General features: G+C 40.0%; 1 protein-coding gene across 1 annotated transcript; it reads left to right on the top strand.

The window, feature by feature from the left end:
- Positions 1–8,695: 8,695 nt before the first annotated feature.
- On the top strand, positions 8,696–15,270 carry LOC311079176 (C-type mannose receptor 2-like; the record flags this gene model as incomplete). The annotated part of the gene is made up of 4 exons (XM_084108388.1): positions 8,696–8,732; positions 8,825–9,181; positions 14,391–14,741; positions 14,906–15,270. The coding sequence occupies 4 exons, from the start codon at positions 8,696–8,698 to the stop codon at positions 15,268–15,270; spliced, it is 1,110 nt and encodes a 369-aa protein (XP_083964514.1).
- Between the last annotated feature and the right edge of the window lie 196 nt (positions 15,271–15,466).

Below are 15,466 nucleotides of genomic sequence, written 5' to 3'. Positions count from 1 at the left end.
TAATAATGAACTGCACTTCTACAGCATTTATTAATCTTAGTTTATATTAATTTCAGCATTTACTAAAACATTATGAAAATCAAAAGTTGTATTTGTTGACATTAGTTAAAGGACAATTCCGGTGAAAAATGAACCTAGGGGTAATTAACACATGGTTACCGAGTCGATCGTTCTCTGGTATGCGTTTTCATGATAATCGAATGTAAAGAGTTTTATCTCTAAAAACAGATTAGCTTATAACGCTAGCATATGGGGCATAGAATAAGTAAAAGTAAATCGCTAGTTAATACCACTAACAAGGCTCAAAATAGCCTCACACTAACACGGTAGCATAATGAGGGTCCCTACATGCAAACCGAAGCATTGAGAACTTTGTAAGTGTACAGACAGTTTAATAAGAAGACACTTTATAAAGACAGTACATTACACGTATACAAGAAGGAGCCATCTTGGAAAACAGTCTCGACTAGTCGAGTCACGAACGCCGTGCTACCTTGAGAACATCATCTTTGTTTCCAAACACAATGACTTCAGTTTTGTCTTTGTTTAACTGAAGAAAGTTTTGGCACATCCAACTGTTGACTTGATCGATGCATTGGCACAGGCAGTCAATGGGGCTGTAATCGTTAGGCGATAGGGCTAAGTAGATCTGTGTGTCGTCTGCATAGCTGTGGTAAGAGATTTGGTTCTTTCTCATTATTTGGCTCATTGGGAGTATATACAGGTTGAACAGGAGTGGCACAAGAATCGAGCCTTGAGGGGCTCCGCATGTCATGGATGTCCACTCAGACTTATGATCTCCTATACTCACATAATAACCTCTCCCATCTAAGTATGACCTGAACCATTTTAGGACTATCCTAGAAAGCCCCACCCAGTTTTCCAGCCTGTCAAGAAGTATGTTATGATCGACAGTGTCAAATGCAGCACTGAGGTCGAGTAGTACCAGCACCGATAATTTGCCTAAATCAGTATTTAAGCGAATATCGTTTATTATCTTTATGAGCGCTGTCTCTGTGCTGTGGTGCGGTCGGAAACCAGATTGAAAATCGTCAAAGTATCCTTTCGAGCTTAAGAATTTGTTCAGCTGATTGAAGACAACTTTTTCAATGATCTTGCCTATGAAAGGAAGATTTGAGATCGGCCTATAGTTGCTTAATATGGTCTTATCCAGATTGCTCTTTTTCAGGAGGGGCTTGACAACTGCAGTTTTCAGGGAGTTTGGAAAAGAGAGAAGAAGTGAGGCATTTACCACTTCTAGAAGATCTGCTTCTAAACTTTTTAACACACTTTTGAAAAAAGATGTGGGAAGTGTGTCAAGAGCGCAGGTTGATGTTTTAAGGTGCTGTACGGTTTCTTCCAAAATTTTGCCATCAATTTCTTTGAAATCAGACATAGTAACTACTTTCTCAGGTGGTCTGATCTGTCTGACCCCAGGACAACTCAAGGATGTGCTGATCAACTTTCTGATATTATTGATTTTCTCAGAGAAGTAAGAGGCAAACTCACTGCACTTGTTGTCTGAGAGCATTTCACTGGGAATCTGGCTTGGGGGGTTTGTCAGTCTCTCTACAGTAGCAAAAAGAGTGCGTGTGTTGTTTAAATTGCTGTTTATAATATTTGAGAAGAACGTCTGTCTAGCTTTGCCTAGTTCCATATTGAAAGCATGGATGCTGTCTTTGTAGATGTTATAATGGACTACAACTTTAGTCTTCCGCCACACGCGCTCTACTTTTCTGCATTGTCTTTTCATATTTTGCACTGCTGTTGAGTTTCTCCAAGGTGCTTTTTGTCTGCCACTCTTCTTCCTGACTTTAACAGGAGCAATATCATCAATTACACTTTTAACTTTTGAGTTAAAGAATCAAGGAGAAAATCAACAGAGTCTGCAGATATGCTTGTTGTTAAGGATATAGCCTTCATAAATAGTACACTAGTGTTCTCGTTTAAGCATCTCTTCTTGACAGACACAGATCTAGCTTCAGTGGCAGGAGAGATCAATATATCAAAGAAAATACAGAAATGATCAGACAGTGCTACATCCTTAATAACAATCGATGAAATGTTTAGACCCTTACTGATGAGTAAATCTAGAGTGTGTCCACGATTGTGTGTGGGTCCATGTACATGCTGAGTCAGATCAAAAGTTTTTAAAACAGTTTTGATTTCTTTTGCCATATTGGTTTCTGCATTATCTATGTGGATGTTAAAATCTCCAGCAATGGCAAAACAGTCAAACTCTGAGGTAATTGTTGATAACAGTTCTGTAAAGTCCTCAGCAAAGGCTGGAGAGTATTTTGGAGGCCTGTAAATAATGATCAGTAAAATGCGTGGAGCACCTTTTAACACAATACCCAGATATTCGAAAGAAGGGTAATTCCCAAATGATATTTGTTTACATTGATAGACATCTTTAAAAAGAGCAGCTAGACCCCCACCTCTCTTAACAGCTCTGCAGACACTCATAAAAGTAAAGTTAGGAGGGGATGTTTCATTGAGGACTGTTGTGTCTTCTAGCCAGGTTTCATTTAGAAGCATAAAATCCAGGTTGTTTGTGGTTGTTAAGTCGTTGACTAGAAGTGATTTATTTTTAAGTGAGCGAATGTTTAAAAGTGCTAACTTAACAGACTTACTTTTTGTCCCACAGCAATATTAGTTTGACGTGTAATAGGCACCAGATTAGTTGGGTTTGCTGTACGGCTATTGAAGGCCTTAGACTTTCTATCTTGTAATAGAACAGCAATAGAGAAAGATACAGGCACACTGGGTTCCCGCTTGTTCTGTAAACATTTGAGAAAGTTACTGTTATCATAGCAGGTACCCAACACATATCACTGAGAGCTGGTATCAGTTGTTTTTGGTTCACCTCGAGCAGATAGAGGAGGGTGTGGGCCCTGGCGTTGTGGCAGAGGCCGAAGAGCTCTCACAGGAGGAGGGGGAGCTGGCACTTTAATTAAATACTGCAAAACTACCCCTGATGTAGGACATTGCGTAGAAAAAAAAGTGTCTCTTTCAAATTTATCCATCAGTTTAACCACACAAAGGAGTATTTCATTTTAAAATGTCAGTTTTATTTTTTAATTAGACTAAATAAATATTGAACAGCCTACATATTAAATATGTAAGGAATCTATCCTCTCAGCCGGAACCAGAAGAGATCTGTCATCATTTACCATAAATGGGCAAGTAAGTGTGACACATCTGTGCAGATGGGTTTTCATTGGCTGTGACTTTATCGCAGAACTCACTGTGATTGGTCTTTCTTTTAATGCATATAAACCGGCGCTTCATGTTACAAAGTATGTTTTAGTGTGATTATTACGTTAGTAAGAAAACGTCACTGTAATGAAGAGGCAGCAGCATTGAGATCCATGTGCAATATTTTTATTATAAGCAGTAGACGTAGAACAAACAGGCAGGGGTCAAACACCAGCAAAAGAGATATCCAAGGCTGAACACAAACATAGTTAAAAGGCAGGCAGAGTTTCAGGGCAGGCAGCAAACACAGTAGCGAATATCCAGGCAAACAAAGCAGAGTCACAAAGGTAGGGATGGCTGACGCGAAACAGTTGTTCCGAAGCTTTGCGAGATCCCGAAGCGCAGATGCTTCGAAACACTGATCCGAAGCGTGATTCAAAACACCCATGTCACGTGACTATGGCCAAACGAAGCCTCGAAGTGTTTCACTAAGTGTTTCATCAGGTGTGGTCCGCCGAATCAGCGTCTGATTGACACGGTCGGGAACAGACCACGCAATCGCACATCTGTATAAAAGTGAAATCAACGCATATTGACCTCGTGGGTTTTTGTGAGAGGAGTTTGATTTTGAGATAGCAGATTGTTGGTGATATAGTGACATAGTAGGCTAAGTCCTTCCACAGCAGAGAAATTAATATTTTTAAATAAAAATCTCTAAAAAAGTGAGACATTGTGGCTTGATTTCTTTTATTAATATTCATTTTGCAGGACCAAAATAACATTATGCACAGTGAGGAGCCTATAGGTTACAAGCTTCACATATTAGAACATTATAATAATAAAAAAACAACACATTTTTTTAATGGCTCGTCAAGGTTGTTTCAGATCAACACCTGCAAGTGACCACTAGGTGTCACCGTTGAGACGGGTGTCGGATTGATTCGAAGCCTCGAAACAATATGGCACATTTGGTTCAACTGTTTCATTGCTTCACGAGGCCTCGATCTGGCCATCACTACACAAAGGCAATAGGCAAAGGGTCAATCCAGGGACAATAAAAAGGAAACCGCTCAGAAATGTTAGCCAGGGCAGAACAAGACCTCGCAATGAAGCAGTAGAGAAGTGCTGTATAAATAGTCCAGGTGATAAGGAGCAGGTGTGCAGATAATCAGTCCGGGTAAGGGATCATGGGAAATGGAGTTTAAATGGATAATGTCAATATTCGGGAGAGGGAGCCCTCTGGTGGCGAGTAGGAGGAACCACAGAGGCTTGACTCATGACAGTCACACAAGCAAGATGTATGACATTTCATGTTTATGATCCTAAGGTGAAGATCAAATTCGTCAACACTTACTACCTCCATCACTGTCTTTCAGTGTATATAAAAGGAAGTTGGCTTGCTTGTTTAACATGTTAATTGTTGTTTACATGATGTCAACATGAAACGAGCCCTTCATGCTCTCCCAGTGTATGTGTGTGAGGAGGACCCACAGTCCTGTTGATTTTGTCATTGTGGACAATGAAACCACTAAAGTCCTGCCAGCACTGCAGTTGTGATGTAATATGATCTTCCTGTGTGTTTGACATGTTCAGAAATAGTGTCACAAGGTTTAAAAAACACCTGTATATAAAATAATTTGTATAGCCAAAGTTGTGTTGTTGTTGTTGTTGTTGTTTCAACTTCAGCTTGATGAGTTAATGATTAGCCTGAGCTATGCATAGGTGTATTATTTGAGTTAGTGTTCGTATTTCATAAAGTACCACTACATTAAAGGGTTTGAGAAATTAAAAACATTATGTATGATAAAAAATATTTTTAAGTACAGTGCACTTAAACATTAAATAAAATAAAATTGACGTTTTTAACTTCATTGTTATTTATAAATATTGTTTACTTAATTTTAGTTGATTTACAAAAAAAAAAAAAGGAGTTTACTGAAATAATCGGGTTTTACGGTGTAATTTATGTTGTACATGGTGTTAAAGGTTGAAGAACCTTGGTCAACAATTGTTTTTAATGGTGCTATATAAATAAAATATAGTTGAGTATTTGTACAGGCTTTACCTTTTTATTTCTATGTTGTAATTAGCAATTCATTTAATTTACCTGTGAAGCAGATTTGTTACGTGACAGCATTAACTACAGTTTGACAGCAAGTCATCATCATCTCCTGCACTGCATCAAGCAACTCGCATAATATTAATTCACAGCTTAAACTAACTCTACATCATGTGCGTAAGAGTAAAATTATTAGGTAATTATTCCCTCATAGCACAAATAAATCTCTCAATGTGTTACGTCTTCCCCTTTAAGTCTAGGGGTAAATAGGGAATGACGAACAATAAATGTATGGAGAGATCTTGAGGATCTTCAACTCTCCATCCCCAGAGTCACAAACAACCAAACACTAGGCTTTCAAAAAAAGATGGCATGTCTGACTTTAATTTTTATTTCAAGCAGGGGTTCAAAAGTAACCAGGGATAATAAATAAAATATACAAACAAAAACATTACCTCGGGAGGAGGACCAAAACAGAAATACCTCTAACTTAAGGGGATAACATTATCTCAACTATATACATAAAATAAGGACAAATAAAAACAACACATACCTTCTTCCCTCACTCCCTAACTATACATCAAACAGGAGAAAAAATATAGGTATCCTCCACCCTACGTTACCCACAACTTTTAACTTATCATTAATGTCAACAACTCAGCATTATCTCTCTCTCTCTCTCTCTCTCTCTCTCTCTCTCTCTCTCTCTCTCTCTCTCTCTCTCTCTCACACACACACACACACACACACACACACACTCAGATCGATGAACAGGTTGTAGTCTGATGTATCAGGCAAGCAAACACAAGAAGAAAGAAAGACAGAGGCTGAATCCGAAATCGGCCCCTAAACCCTCATTCACTTTTCCCTACGTTACTCCACTAATACTGTTCACTTGAAGGAGTGAAGGAAAACGAGTGAGCGAATTCTGACAGCCGTTGAGCGTACATCGGTTGTACACTCGTTATTGCAGTGCAATGTGGGATTGAATAAATTGACTCAATAACGTCCACTATGGTTTTGGACACAACTACAAATGGCCGACCCCTCAAATAGCACGCTATTTTAGGGGGTGATTTCAAAAGGCAGCGTTTGTGCACGAAGGTTCCTCACAAAACTGATTTCAGTCAGACTTCTGAGGCAGCGTGACGGTTTATTGATCTACAGCAAAATAGAGCGAGCTTTAGTGAAAAGTAAGTAAATATTTAATGACTACAATAGTAATTGCTTGCTAGAAATGACATCATGCGTGGAAAACATTGATCAAAAATGTACATTTACACACAAACTGACGACCAGCCGAAACTTTCAGACGCCATCTTTATTTTCTAGCTCAACTGTCACAGAAAGGAAAGCACAGGATTGTGGGATATCAAAGGCAGTGGAGGATGTATCTGTGCTGCCTTCTATAATCGATCAGATGAAGGAATCTCAGAGACCGGAAGTGAAACTAACATTCAATTCAATTCAATTCAATTCAATTCAAAACACTTTATTTGTCCCAAGCGGCAAATAACGAGGCCACGTAGAGTCACGTAAACACTATATATAAAAAACATAATACATTAAATAAATAACACATTGTGCACGGAATACATATTAATTGTAATCTGCTACAAGCGGATATCTAAAAACTAGTCCATTCCATGTATAAGAATGAATAAATAAGTAAATATATGTTTATAACTGTGTGCAAAAAAATAAAATAAAAATAGAAGTCACGGCATGGTAAACCAGGGGTCCAGAGATGGTTGAGGATTTAAAAGCTGCACCGAATTTGGAATAAAGATTTCCTTCCTCCTTTGTGTCCTAACATTGCATTCGAACGTGCCTTGATGCCTTCATCAAGTTTTCGGACGCAGCCTGAGAAAGAGAAATAAATATACACTCCTATATTTTACTACGTGTAAAATATACACAAACTAACCTATTAAATTGTATTATTTTAATTTAATACTGTGAAGCTGCTTTGATACAATCTGTATTGTGAAAAGCGCTATACAAATATACTTGACTTGACTTGACTTGACTATAACACTCCTTATATAAATATAACAGAAACATTTTGAATACATCCTTTGGACGTAACAATGAGTAAAACTGGCTGTGTCTATATTAAGATAGACTACACAACATTATAATAGCCATTATTTTCTAATAAATAATAGTAAATTTTAGATTAAAGCAGCAGTGGCTGGGACAGACTTTCAGTAGGCTAGCCTGTCACCTCCGCTTAAAAAGATGCAATGTAATCTTGTTCCCATGAAATAAGCCTGTTCCCGAGCAGGTTTGCGCTTACGAACCTGTTGCTATGACAGCAACTCCGGGATGAGCTCAGAAGAATCGAACGATCCTGGATCATGTCAAATCGTGTCAAATCGTCAACAATGAAATCTGAGTAATCCACGTTTGAAGAACGGACCACTGGACTTCAAGTGATGCAGCCTCTGAATTGGGACACGTGTTATAGTGTAACTTTTACTGCTGCAATAAAACTAACAGATAAATAAGACTGAATAAAACATAGTGAAATGTGTCTAGAATAATAACACTCGCTGTTTATCCTTCTGTTTCATGTCAGAGATGTAAATATTGTTCATCCTGAACGTCTAATTGTGGTGTGGACATAAGCAAACGCGTGAGGAGGATGTGTTTTCATGAAAATGTGTTCATGTTTTATAAACAAACATTACACTGCAAGAGTATGAAACTAAACAAAATAAGAATATTCACAAAGCAATGAATTAAAAAAAAAAAAAAAAAGGTATAGGCCATCCAGGACCTGAGTTTGAGATCACTGATAAGACACATTTATTCTGAAACAGCAGAAGATGATGATATTATTTCAGTGAGATAATGACAGTCCAACAACCTTTACTAACATTAGAAATGGACTTCAGGGAAATGAAAGCATGATATGAGCACGTTCATGTCTTCCTCTCGTCTCTGTTGTGAATGTCTGCTGTGATCTCCGCTCTCGGAAGAGAAATATGAAGAAACCCCATCAAAGCAATAAAACAATTCTCCCTCCTTTTCCAAAGAAACCCAAAAGAAAAAAAAGAAAACCAATGTTAATATGCAAATCAAGGGAAGAAGGTGGATAAATACACAAATATAGAGAAAGTAAATAGAGGAAGTAAATTTTTTTGAGTCATAAACAAATGATGTGATGAGCTGAATGAGGGATGAGAGCAGATATAATAATAGCGTAGTGTAAATCTGCAGACAGAAACATCAGACTCAGGACAGAAACACACGACCTCTAAAGTAAGAACATGTTCATTCTTCAAACACAATTACACTTTCAGATGTTAATATTGTCTGAATGATTGTGAACTGTGTTTTGCTGCTATTTTTTTTTTTTTTTTTACATGATCATGTTTTACTCCAAAATGAATGTGTGAGAATTTGTGTTTTTCAATGTGTTTTTCCTCAGAAATGGACCAAACTCTTAATTTGATTCTTCTTCTCATTGGTGAGTGTGTTTGTTGTTTTATTTATGGTTTATAGTTTCATCAGGTTTGACCCTGTTATGAAAAGCATTAAATCAAACGCTCTCTTTCACAGCTCTCTGCTCCGTATCTGAATGTGTTCAGCGTCAGTATCACTTTATAAACGTGAACAAGACCTGGACTGAAGCTCAGAGATTCTGCAGAGAGAATTACACAGATCTGGCCACCGTTGACAACATGAACGACATGAACGAGCTGAAGAAGAGTGTGAATGATAGAGGTGTTAAGTATGTCTGGATTGGGCTACAGAGGACGAGTGTTGATAAATGGCAGTGGTCTTCAGGTGAACCTGCGCTCTATCTGAACTGGGCTGATGGACAGCCTGAAGGCAGAGATGAGTGTGTTATGATGATGAATGGAAAATGGGAGGATGTGCCATGTAGTGATAATCGTCATTTTATCTGCAACAACAGTGAGTGCAGCTACTTAAAATTAAAACAAACATTCATTTTTAGATTCACCATGTACAAATTTGTATTGCAGTACTAAATGCTACTTTTTAATGTGGTTGTAGACAAGGGAGAGTGTGGATGTATTTCAGATTATTATTTTTTTGTATAGAAACAAACTGATATTTAGGCCTGTCACGATAACTACGTTTTGTTGGCAATATATTGTCCCAGAAATAATTGTGATAAACAATATTATTGTCATTTTAAGACCAGTTTATGCCACTGAATAGATCATTATAATATAACAGCATAATAATGCAAGTGGGCCTACACTTCCAAATGACAATGAACTTTTAATTCCTAAGAATATTTAGATAATGGAAATGCTGTCCAAAAATGAATTATCCAAAATAAAATAAAATAAAATAAAATAAAATAAAATAAAATAAAATAAAATAAAATAAAATAAAATAAAATAAAATAAAATAAAATAAAATAAAATAAAATAAATATTAAAAACTAAATATTTTCTAGGAAAAATTGTACAAATAGAAGTAGAAAAAACACTCACTTGCAAATGCACAAGGGTACATATCTGGAGTTTTTCCTTCTACAGATTTTCCCCTGACACTATTGCTGAAAAACATAGCAGTCAGATGTAAGGCACAGATGCCTCAACAGGCCATATCAGCTGATATAACTATTTTTCTAGAGACGTGTTTTTTAAAAGTTGAACTTTTTTAACCTGAGACCACGCAATAAATAGCATGATTATTCATGAGATTCTGCAAAAGACATGTCTTTTTATATAGAAAACAATGGAAAAACAGCGCAGTGGAATGCAAAAAAAAAAAAAAAAAAAAAAAAATCTGGTTACTAAAGTAACATTGGTTCCCTGAGATAACGGGAATGAGCATTGCATCATTTTCTGATACTTATGGGGAAAACTCAAAAGTTTTTCTCCAAAGCCTGATTGGTTCACGTCTAAGCAGGTGTGTTTTCAGCCAGCCAAAACCGGCGGGGCTGACTGCCTATTTAATTCACGCTGAAAACCATTTTCATCAGAATTTTTCGACTGAGGAGTGGCAGCGTCGACTCGCGTATAGGCACAGTAGCACGACAAGCTAGGCAATGCTCATTCCCGCTATCTCAGGGAACTAAGGTTACGTGAGTAACTGGAACTCTCCCTTTCAAAAACGGTTCACTCGCATTGCTACCGTTACTGACACTTATGGGGAATGCCACCAGCAATTCAATAGCGCTGTGCTAATAGCGCAGAACGGAAGCCATCCTGTGAGGCTGTACCCCGCTTGATGACTAATGTAGGCTACCCGGGAACGGAGCTCGTGGATCCTGTTGCCTCTCAGAAAGAGCGCCTTAGGTTGGGGACTGGCTAAGCAGACAAAATCCGTGCCTGATGGCTAAGTTATAGAACCTGGCAAAGGTGGACCAACCGGCCACTGCACAGATATCAGCAATGGACACTCCGCTAGACCAAGCCCAAGAGAAGGCCATTCCCCTGGTGGAGTGGGCCCTCACTCCAATAGGGCACTGCAAGTATGAGGACTCATAAGCTAGCACTATTGTGTCCACTATTCAGTGGGATAATCTCTGCTTCGTAACTGGCAGCCCCTTTGAGCAGCCTAAAAAAGAATAAAAACAGCTGTTGTGAATGTCTGAACTCACTAGAGTGCTCAATGTACACCCTAAAGGCCTGATGGGACCTATATGTATATGTATATGTATATTTACCGCATATGTAAAAGACCCAAGAGAACTACTGAGGAGGCTGCTGCCATGAGGCCCAGTAGCTTCTGAAACATTTTCAGGTGGAGGTTGTCCACATATTGGAGGATGCATCTGGTCTGCCTGCGAATTGGAGCGAGTAACCCCTTTTGATTTTTCCTAAAACCCATTTGGCTTCCCAAGCCTGGCTCTGGGTGGCGAGGGGTTGAAGAGCCGCAGATGGCAGCCCAGCGGGGACCTGACACTTGTGGTAGGATAATGTGGAGGAGAAATGCTTCTCCGCCCAGAACTGAAAAGGGGGTTGGGAGGTGAACACATAGACAGTTTAAGGGTGGTCCGGCCTTGGCGGGACTCAGCCTCCTCCTCCTTGTGCCTGAGACATCAGGGCTGCTTGGGAGGCTCAGGGTCCAGCACCAGCTTAGTGTGGAGTCCCTGATGCTGGGGAAATGAGTATCATTTTGCTGGACTTTTTCTGGGGCTGAACGGGTACGGGAGCCAGGGAGCAGAGTAACACGCTCGTTTCGGCAGAGAGTGGCGAATCGCTTGTGATGTCTTCTGTTCCACTCTGAAGCACTCAGCGAAGCCATCCACTGCGGAACCAACTAAGCCAGAGTGAGAGATGGGAGTCCAGGAGGGCTGTCTTGTCAGCATCCTTGTTCTCGGTTAAGTTTAACCAAAGGTGGTGCTGTAGGATCACCAAATTGGCGATGGCAGGACTGATCACTTGGGCCGTAGACTTAGTGTCGCACAGGGCAAGGTCGGTCCTTGAAGGCTGCCGGGTCAGGACCACTCTCGTCCATGGTGCGGAGAAGTTAAACTTGGACTGCCATCGCATATGTTGCTCTGCACAGCTTGGACTGGTTCTACCGTCTCGGCTCGAGAGGAAAGCAATCTTTAAGAAAGCGATTAGTAAGTGCAGCAGTGTGAGACTCATGCTCTCTTAGCTGGTCTCTGTAAGTGCAGCCTCTGTGTGGGCCCATCCCATGCAGGCGACACACTCAGTGTGCTCATCTGAGGGGAGCAGGAGAGCCCTGCATGAGCCATACTCATGGTGCGATATTTTGCAACAAATTTTACTGCTCTTTTAGAATGAAATTTGCTCTTTTCCTTTGGCCGGATAGCCGTAGGGGAGAAGCGCTGAAACAGTTGGAGTTGCGAAGCACCTTTAATTCGCTGCAGGTGGCTTGCTTTGATGGCGAGTAGAGAGGCTTCTGCCTTGTCGTCTTTGGAGTCAGCGAGGAGATGATCTTTGCACTTGAAGGAGAAAAATTCAGACGAAATTGTCTTTCAGCACGACTTAAATAGTTAGTTGGCCCTTCCTGTTTTGGTGGGCTGAAAAATCATTTGCAGGTGCACAAACATGAACCAATCAGGCTTCAGTATTCTGAGAAAAACAGAGTTCTCCCCATAAGCATCAGAAACTGATGCAATGCAAGTGAACTGTATTGAAAGGCAAACACGTTTTCTGTGAAAATGAACTAAACACTCCGTCTATTTGCTGCGTCCCGTGTGAAACGACCTTAAAGGGGGGGTGAAACACTCATTTTCAGTCAATCTCATGTTAATCTTGAGTACCTATAGAGTACTGCATCCTTCATATCTCCAAAAAGTCTTTAGTTTTATTATATTTATAAAAGAAAGATAGGCAGTTCCGAGTCTTTCCGGAAAAAAACGAGCGGCTGGAGGCGTGCCGTGTGGGCTGTGCTTACGCACCGATAGCTTACAACACACAGACATTTGAAGCAGACAAGCAGTTTTACTCACGGTTCCAACGCACGACCGTGAACCTTTATCATTGGGACTGCATCCTTAAGTATTAGACGATCTGCAAATCCGGCGTCGAACTGGGCTTTGTTTATAAAACAATCATCGTCGAAATGCAGGGAACAAACAGTCTTGCATCAACTCCGTTGATGCTCTGGAAAAACAAACTCCATCCACTGGTCCCTTAACGCCGGGTTTTTTGGGAATCTGTGCAGGGATGTCTTGCCCTGGCAACTAAAAACCCACTTCTTTAGTGACACTGACTTCCCTAAAGCCGAGCACAGCGCTGTGATGATGGGCGAACTGCTTTCCGCTCTCTTGCTCTGGTCTACGGTTGCGCGCGCGCCCGCGCTCTTCCGATAGAAGTGCCCTTAGGACCAGGGCCGGATTAACCATTAGGGCAACTGGGCACTTGCCCAGGGGCCCATGAGTTCTAGGGGGCCCTGACAGGTAGGAAATTCACAGAAATTTAATAAAGTTATCAAACTCTTTTCAGTCTTCACTGCATAAAGTGCATCTACGCGGGTTCACGCAGACTTTCCTCCCTCCCCGCTGAACGCCAGCGATTACTAATTCGTGAAATGCACTCCCGCTGGTTGAGCGCGGTAAAGTTCGTTTCAGGCCCAATATTAGCCGGACATTTGTTCTATAGGGTCGGTAGTCTAACAAAGATATCAATAGCAAGATTAGTTTTAACATTATGTGACCATTGTATATCGACATGATGAAATATTCGTTCAAAATCATTCATGCATTAATGCTGCATAATTATACCTGAGAATGCTTTGACGCGTTTCCACAGCGCACAATGCTTAAGGGAACGTCTGCCAATTCCACCAACTGCGTTAAACGTAGTCTATAATTTGTATTATTTAAAATTACTTTTAACATTTAAAAACAGACGTTTTCAAATCCCAAAGCTTGCAGAAGGTTCCTAATGACTTAGGCTACAGCTTTCCTGGTAGCCTTGAGTAAATTAACATGTCTAAGAAAATGATTCATAAAATGTATAAATATCAGTTGAGCCTATGTTTACTTTCGTCACTGACACAGACGAAAATTAAAAGACTATCAGTCAAAGTTCAGCTTTAGGAGGGGTAGAAATAGGCCAGGATAAGAATACTGAGAGAATAAGAAATATGAAGATGAGGAGAGAGCAGGTATTGACAAATAATCTAATGACAAGGTTTTAAAGCTAGCCTATTTCTTATAATTTTTTGGCCTTCAAAAGTCCTAAATTGCACATATGTAGGTCAGAGAAATCCAAATTTTCTCGGGGGAGCATGCCCCCAAACCCCCCTAACTACGGGGGAACTAACTGCCTTGAGTCTTGTTGCCCAGGGCACAGGAAATTGTTAATCCAGCCCTGCTTAGGACCCATATAAGGAAATTCCGCCCTCTCTGACGTCACACATGCCCATACTCGAAAAAAACGTACAATTTAATTTTTTAAACTTTGTCCATGTTTAGCATTGGAATCCAACTCTTTAACAGTGTAAAAAACTCAGTATGCATGAAATAGCATTTCACCCCCCCTTTAACTACAACTTTGAGCGTGCACCATTTGGCGCTGTGACGTTTATATACAGTATGTACTCAAACAGTGGATTGCAGCTTTAAATTTTTATTTATTCTTCCAAACTGTCACACTGGGGATCTGCCATTAAATATATGATATATTATATTATATAAATCGGCCTCCGTTTGTTTTTCTTAAAGGGAACCCAGGACTTGTCTTTGTCAATCAGATGATGAATTGGAGAGACGCTCAGAGTTTCTGCAGACAGAATCACATTGATCTGGTCAGTGTGAGGAACCAGAATGAGAATCAACAGGTTCAGAAGTTCATCAATGATAATCACATATCTGATGATGTCTGGATCGGTCTGTTCAGAGTCAGAGGCTCATGGCAGTGGTCAGATCAGAGTAACTCCTCATTCAGATACTGGAGGTCTGGTGAACCTGATAATGGCAAAGGTCGTGAAAACTGCACAATATCGAATCAGATTGCTCGGGGACAATGGGCAGACTTCTCTTGCAAAAACCAATATCCTTTTGTGTGTCATGAAGGTGAGCAGATCCTCACAAACACACACAATCCATCCATCACCTCCAGATCTCTTAAAGTTCACGCTACATGTCTGACATGACAGATTCCTCCACAGTGTTTGTTCTGCATGTTGTTTTTGATCAGTCTCTCTCTAGTTTTTGCTTGTGGTTTGTTTTGTGTCCAGATAAACTGATTCTGATCAAAGAGAATCTGACGTGGCCTGAAGCTCTGAGATACTGCAGACAGAATTATACGGATCTGGTCTCGGTTCAGTCAGAGGAGATGCAGCGTCGTGTGATGAATGTGGTTAAACGTGCGTCTACTGAGGCGGTGTGGTTGGGTTTACAACCGTACTGCAGCATGAACATGTGGTTCTGGGTGAGCGGAGAGATCTTGTGCTATCAGAACTGGGCTCCAGGGAACGGAACGACACCGGAAAACTGCAGCCTTGAGGAGAGAAAAGGAGCAGTTCAGTCTGGAGGAGATCAGCACTGGATCAGCCTTCCTGAGACTCACAAACTCAACTTCATCTGCAAAAATTATGAGTGAATGTTTGTGTTTACTTACATTCACAGTCACCATACTTCACTACTTAATCTTATACAACTGATTTGTTCTTTAGTAACTTCTGAGTGCATCTGTTAATTGTGTTTTAAAAGTCTCTGTTTTATTACTGTATTTTAATTATCACGATATAATGATGTTTAAATGTTTAGACATTATGTAAGTGGTTGCCACAACTGAT

Source organism: Abramis brama (genome assembly GCF_963993115.1).
Source record: "Abramis brama genome assembly, chromosome: 3".
Taxonomy (NCBI): Eukaryota; Metazoa; Chordata; class Actinopteri; order Cypriniformes; family Leuciscidae; genus Abramis; species Abramis brama.
This window is presented reverse-complemented; position numbering and strand designations above follow the sequence as displayed.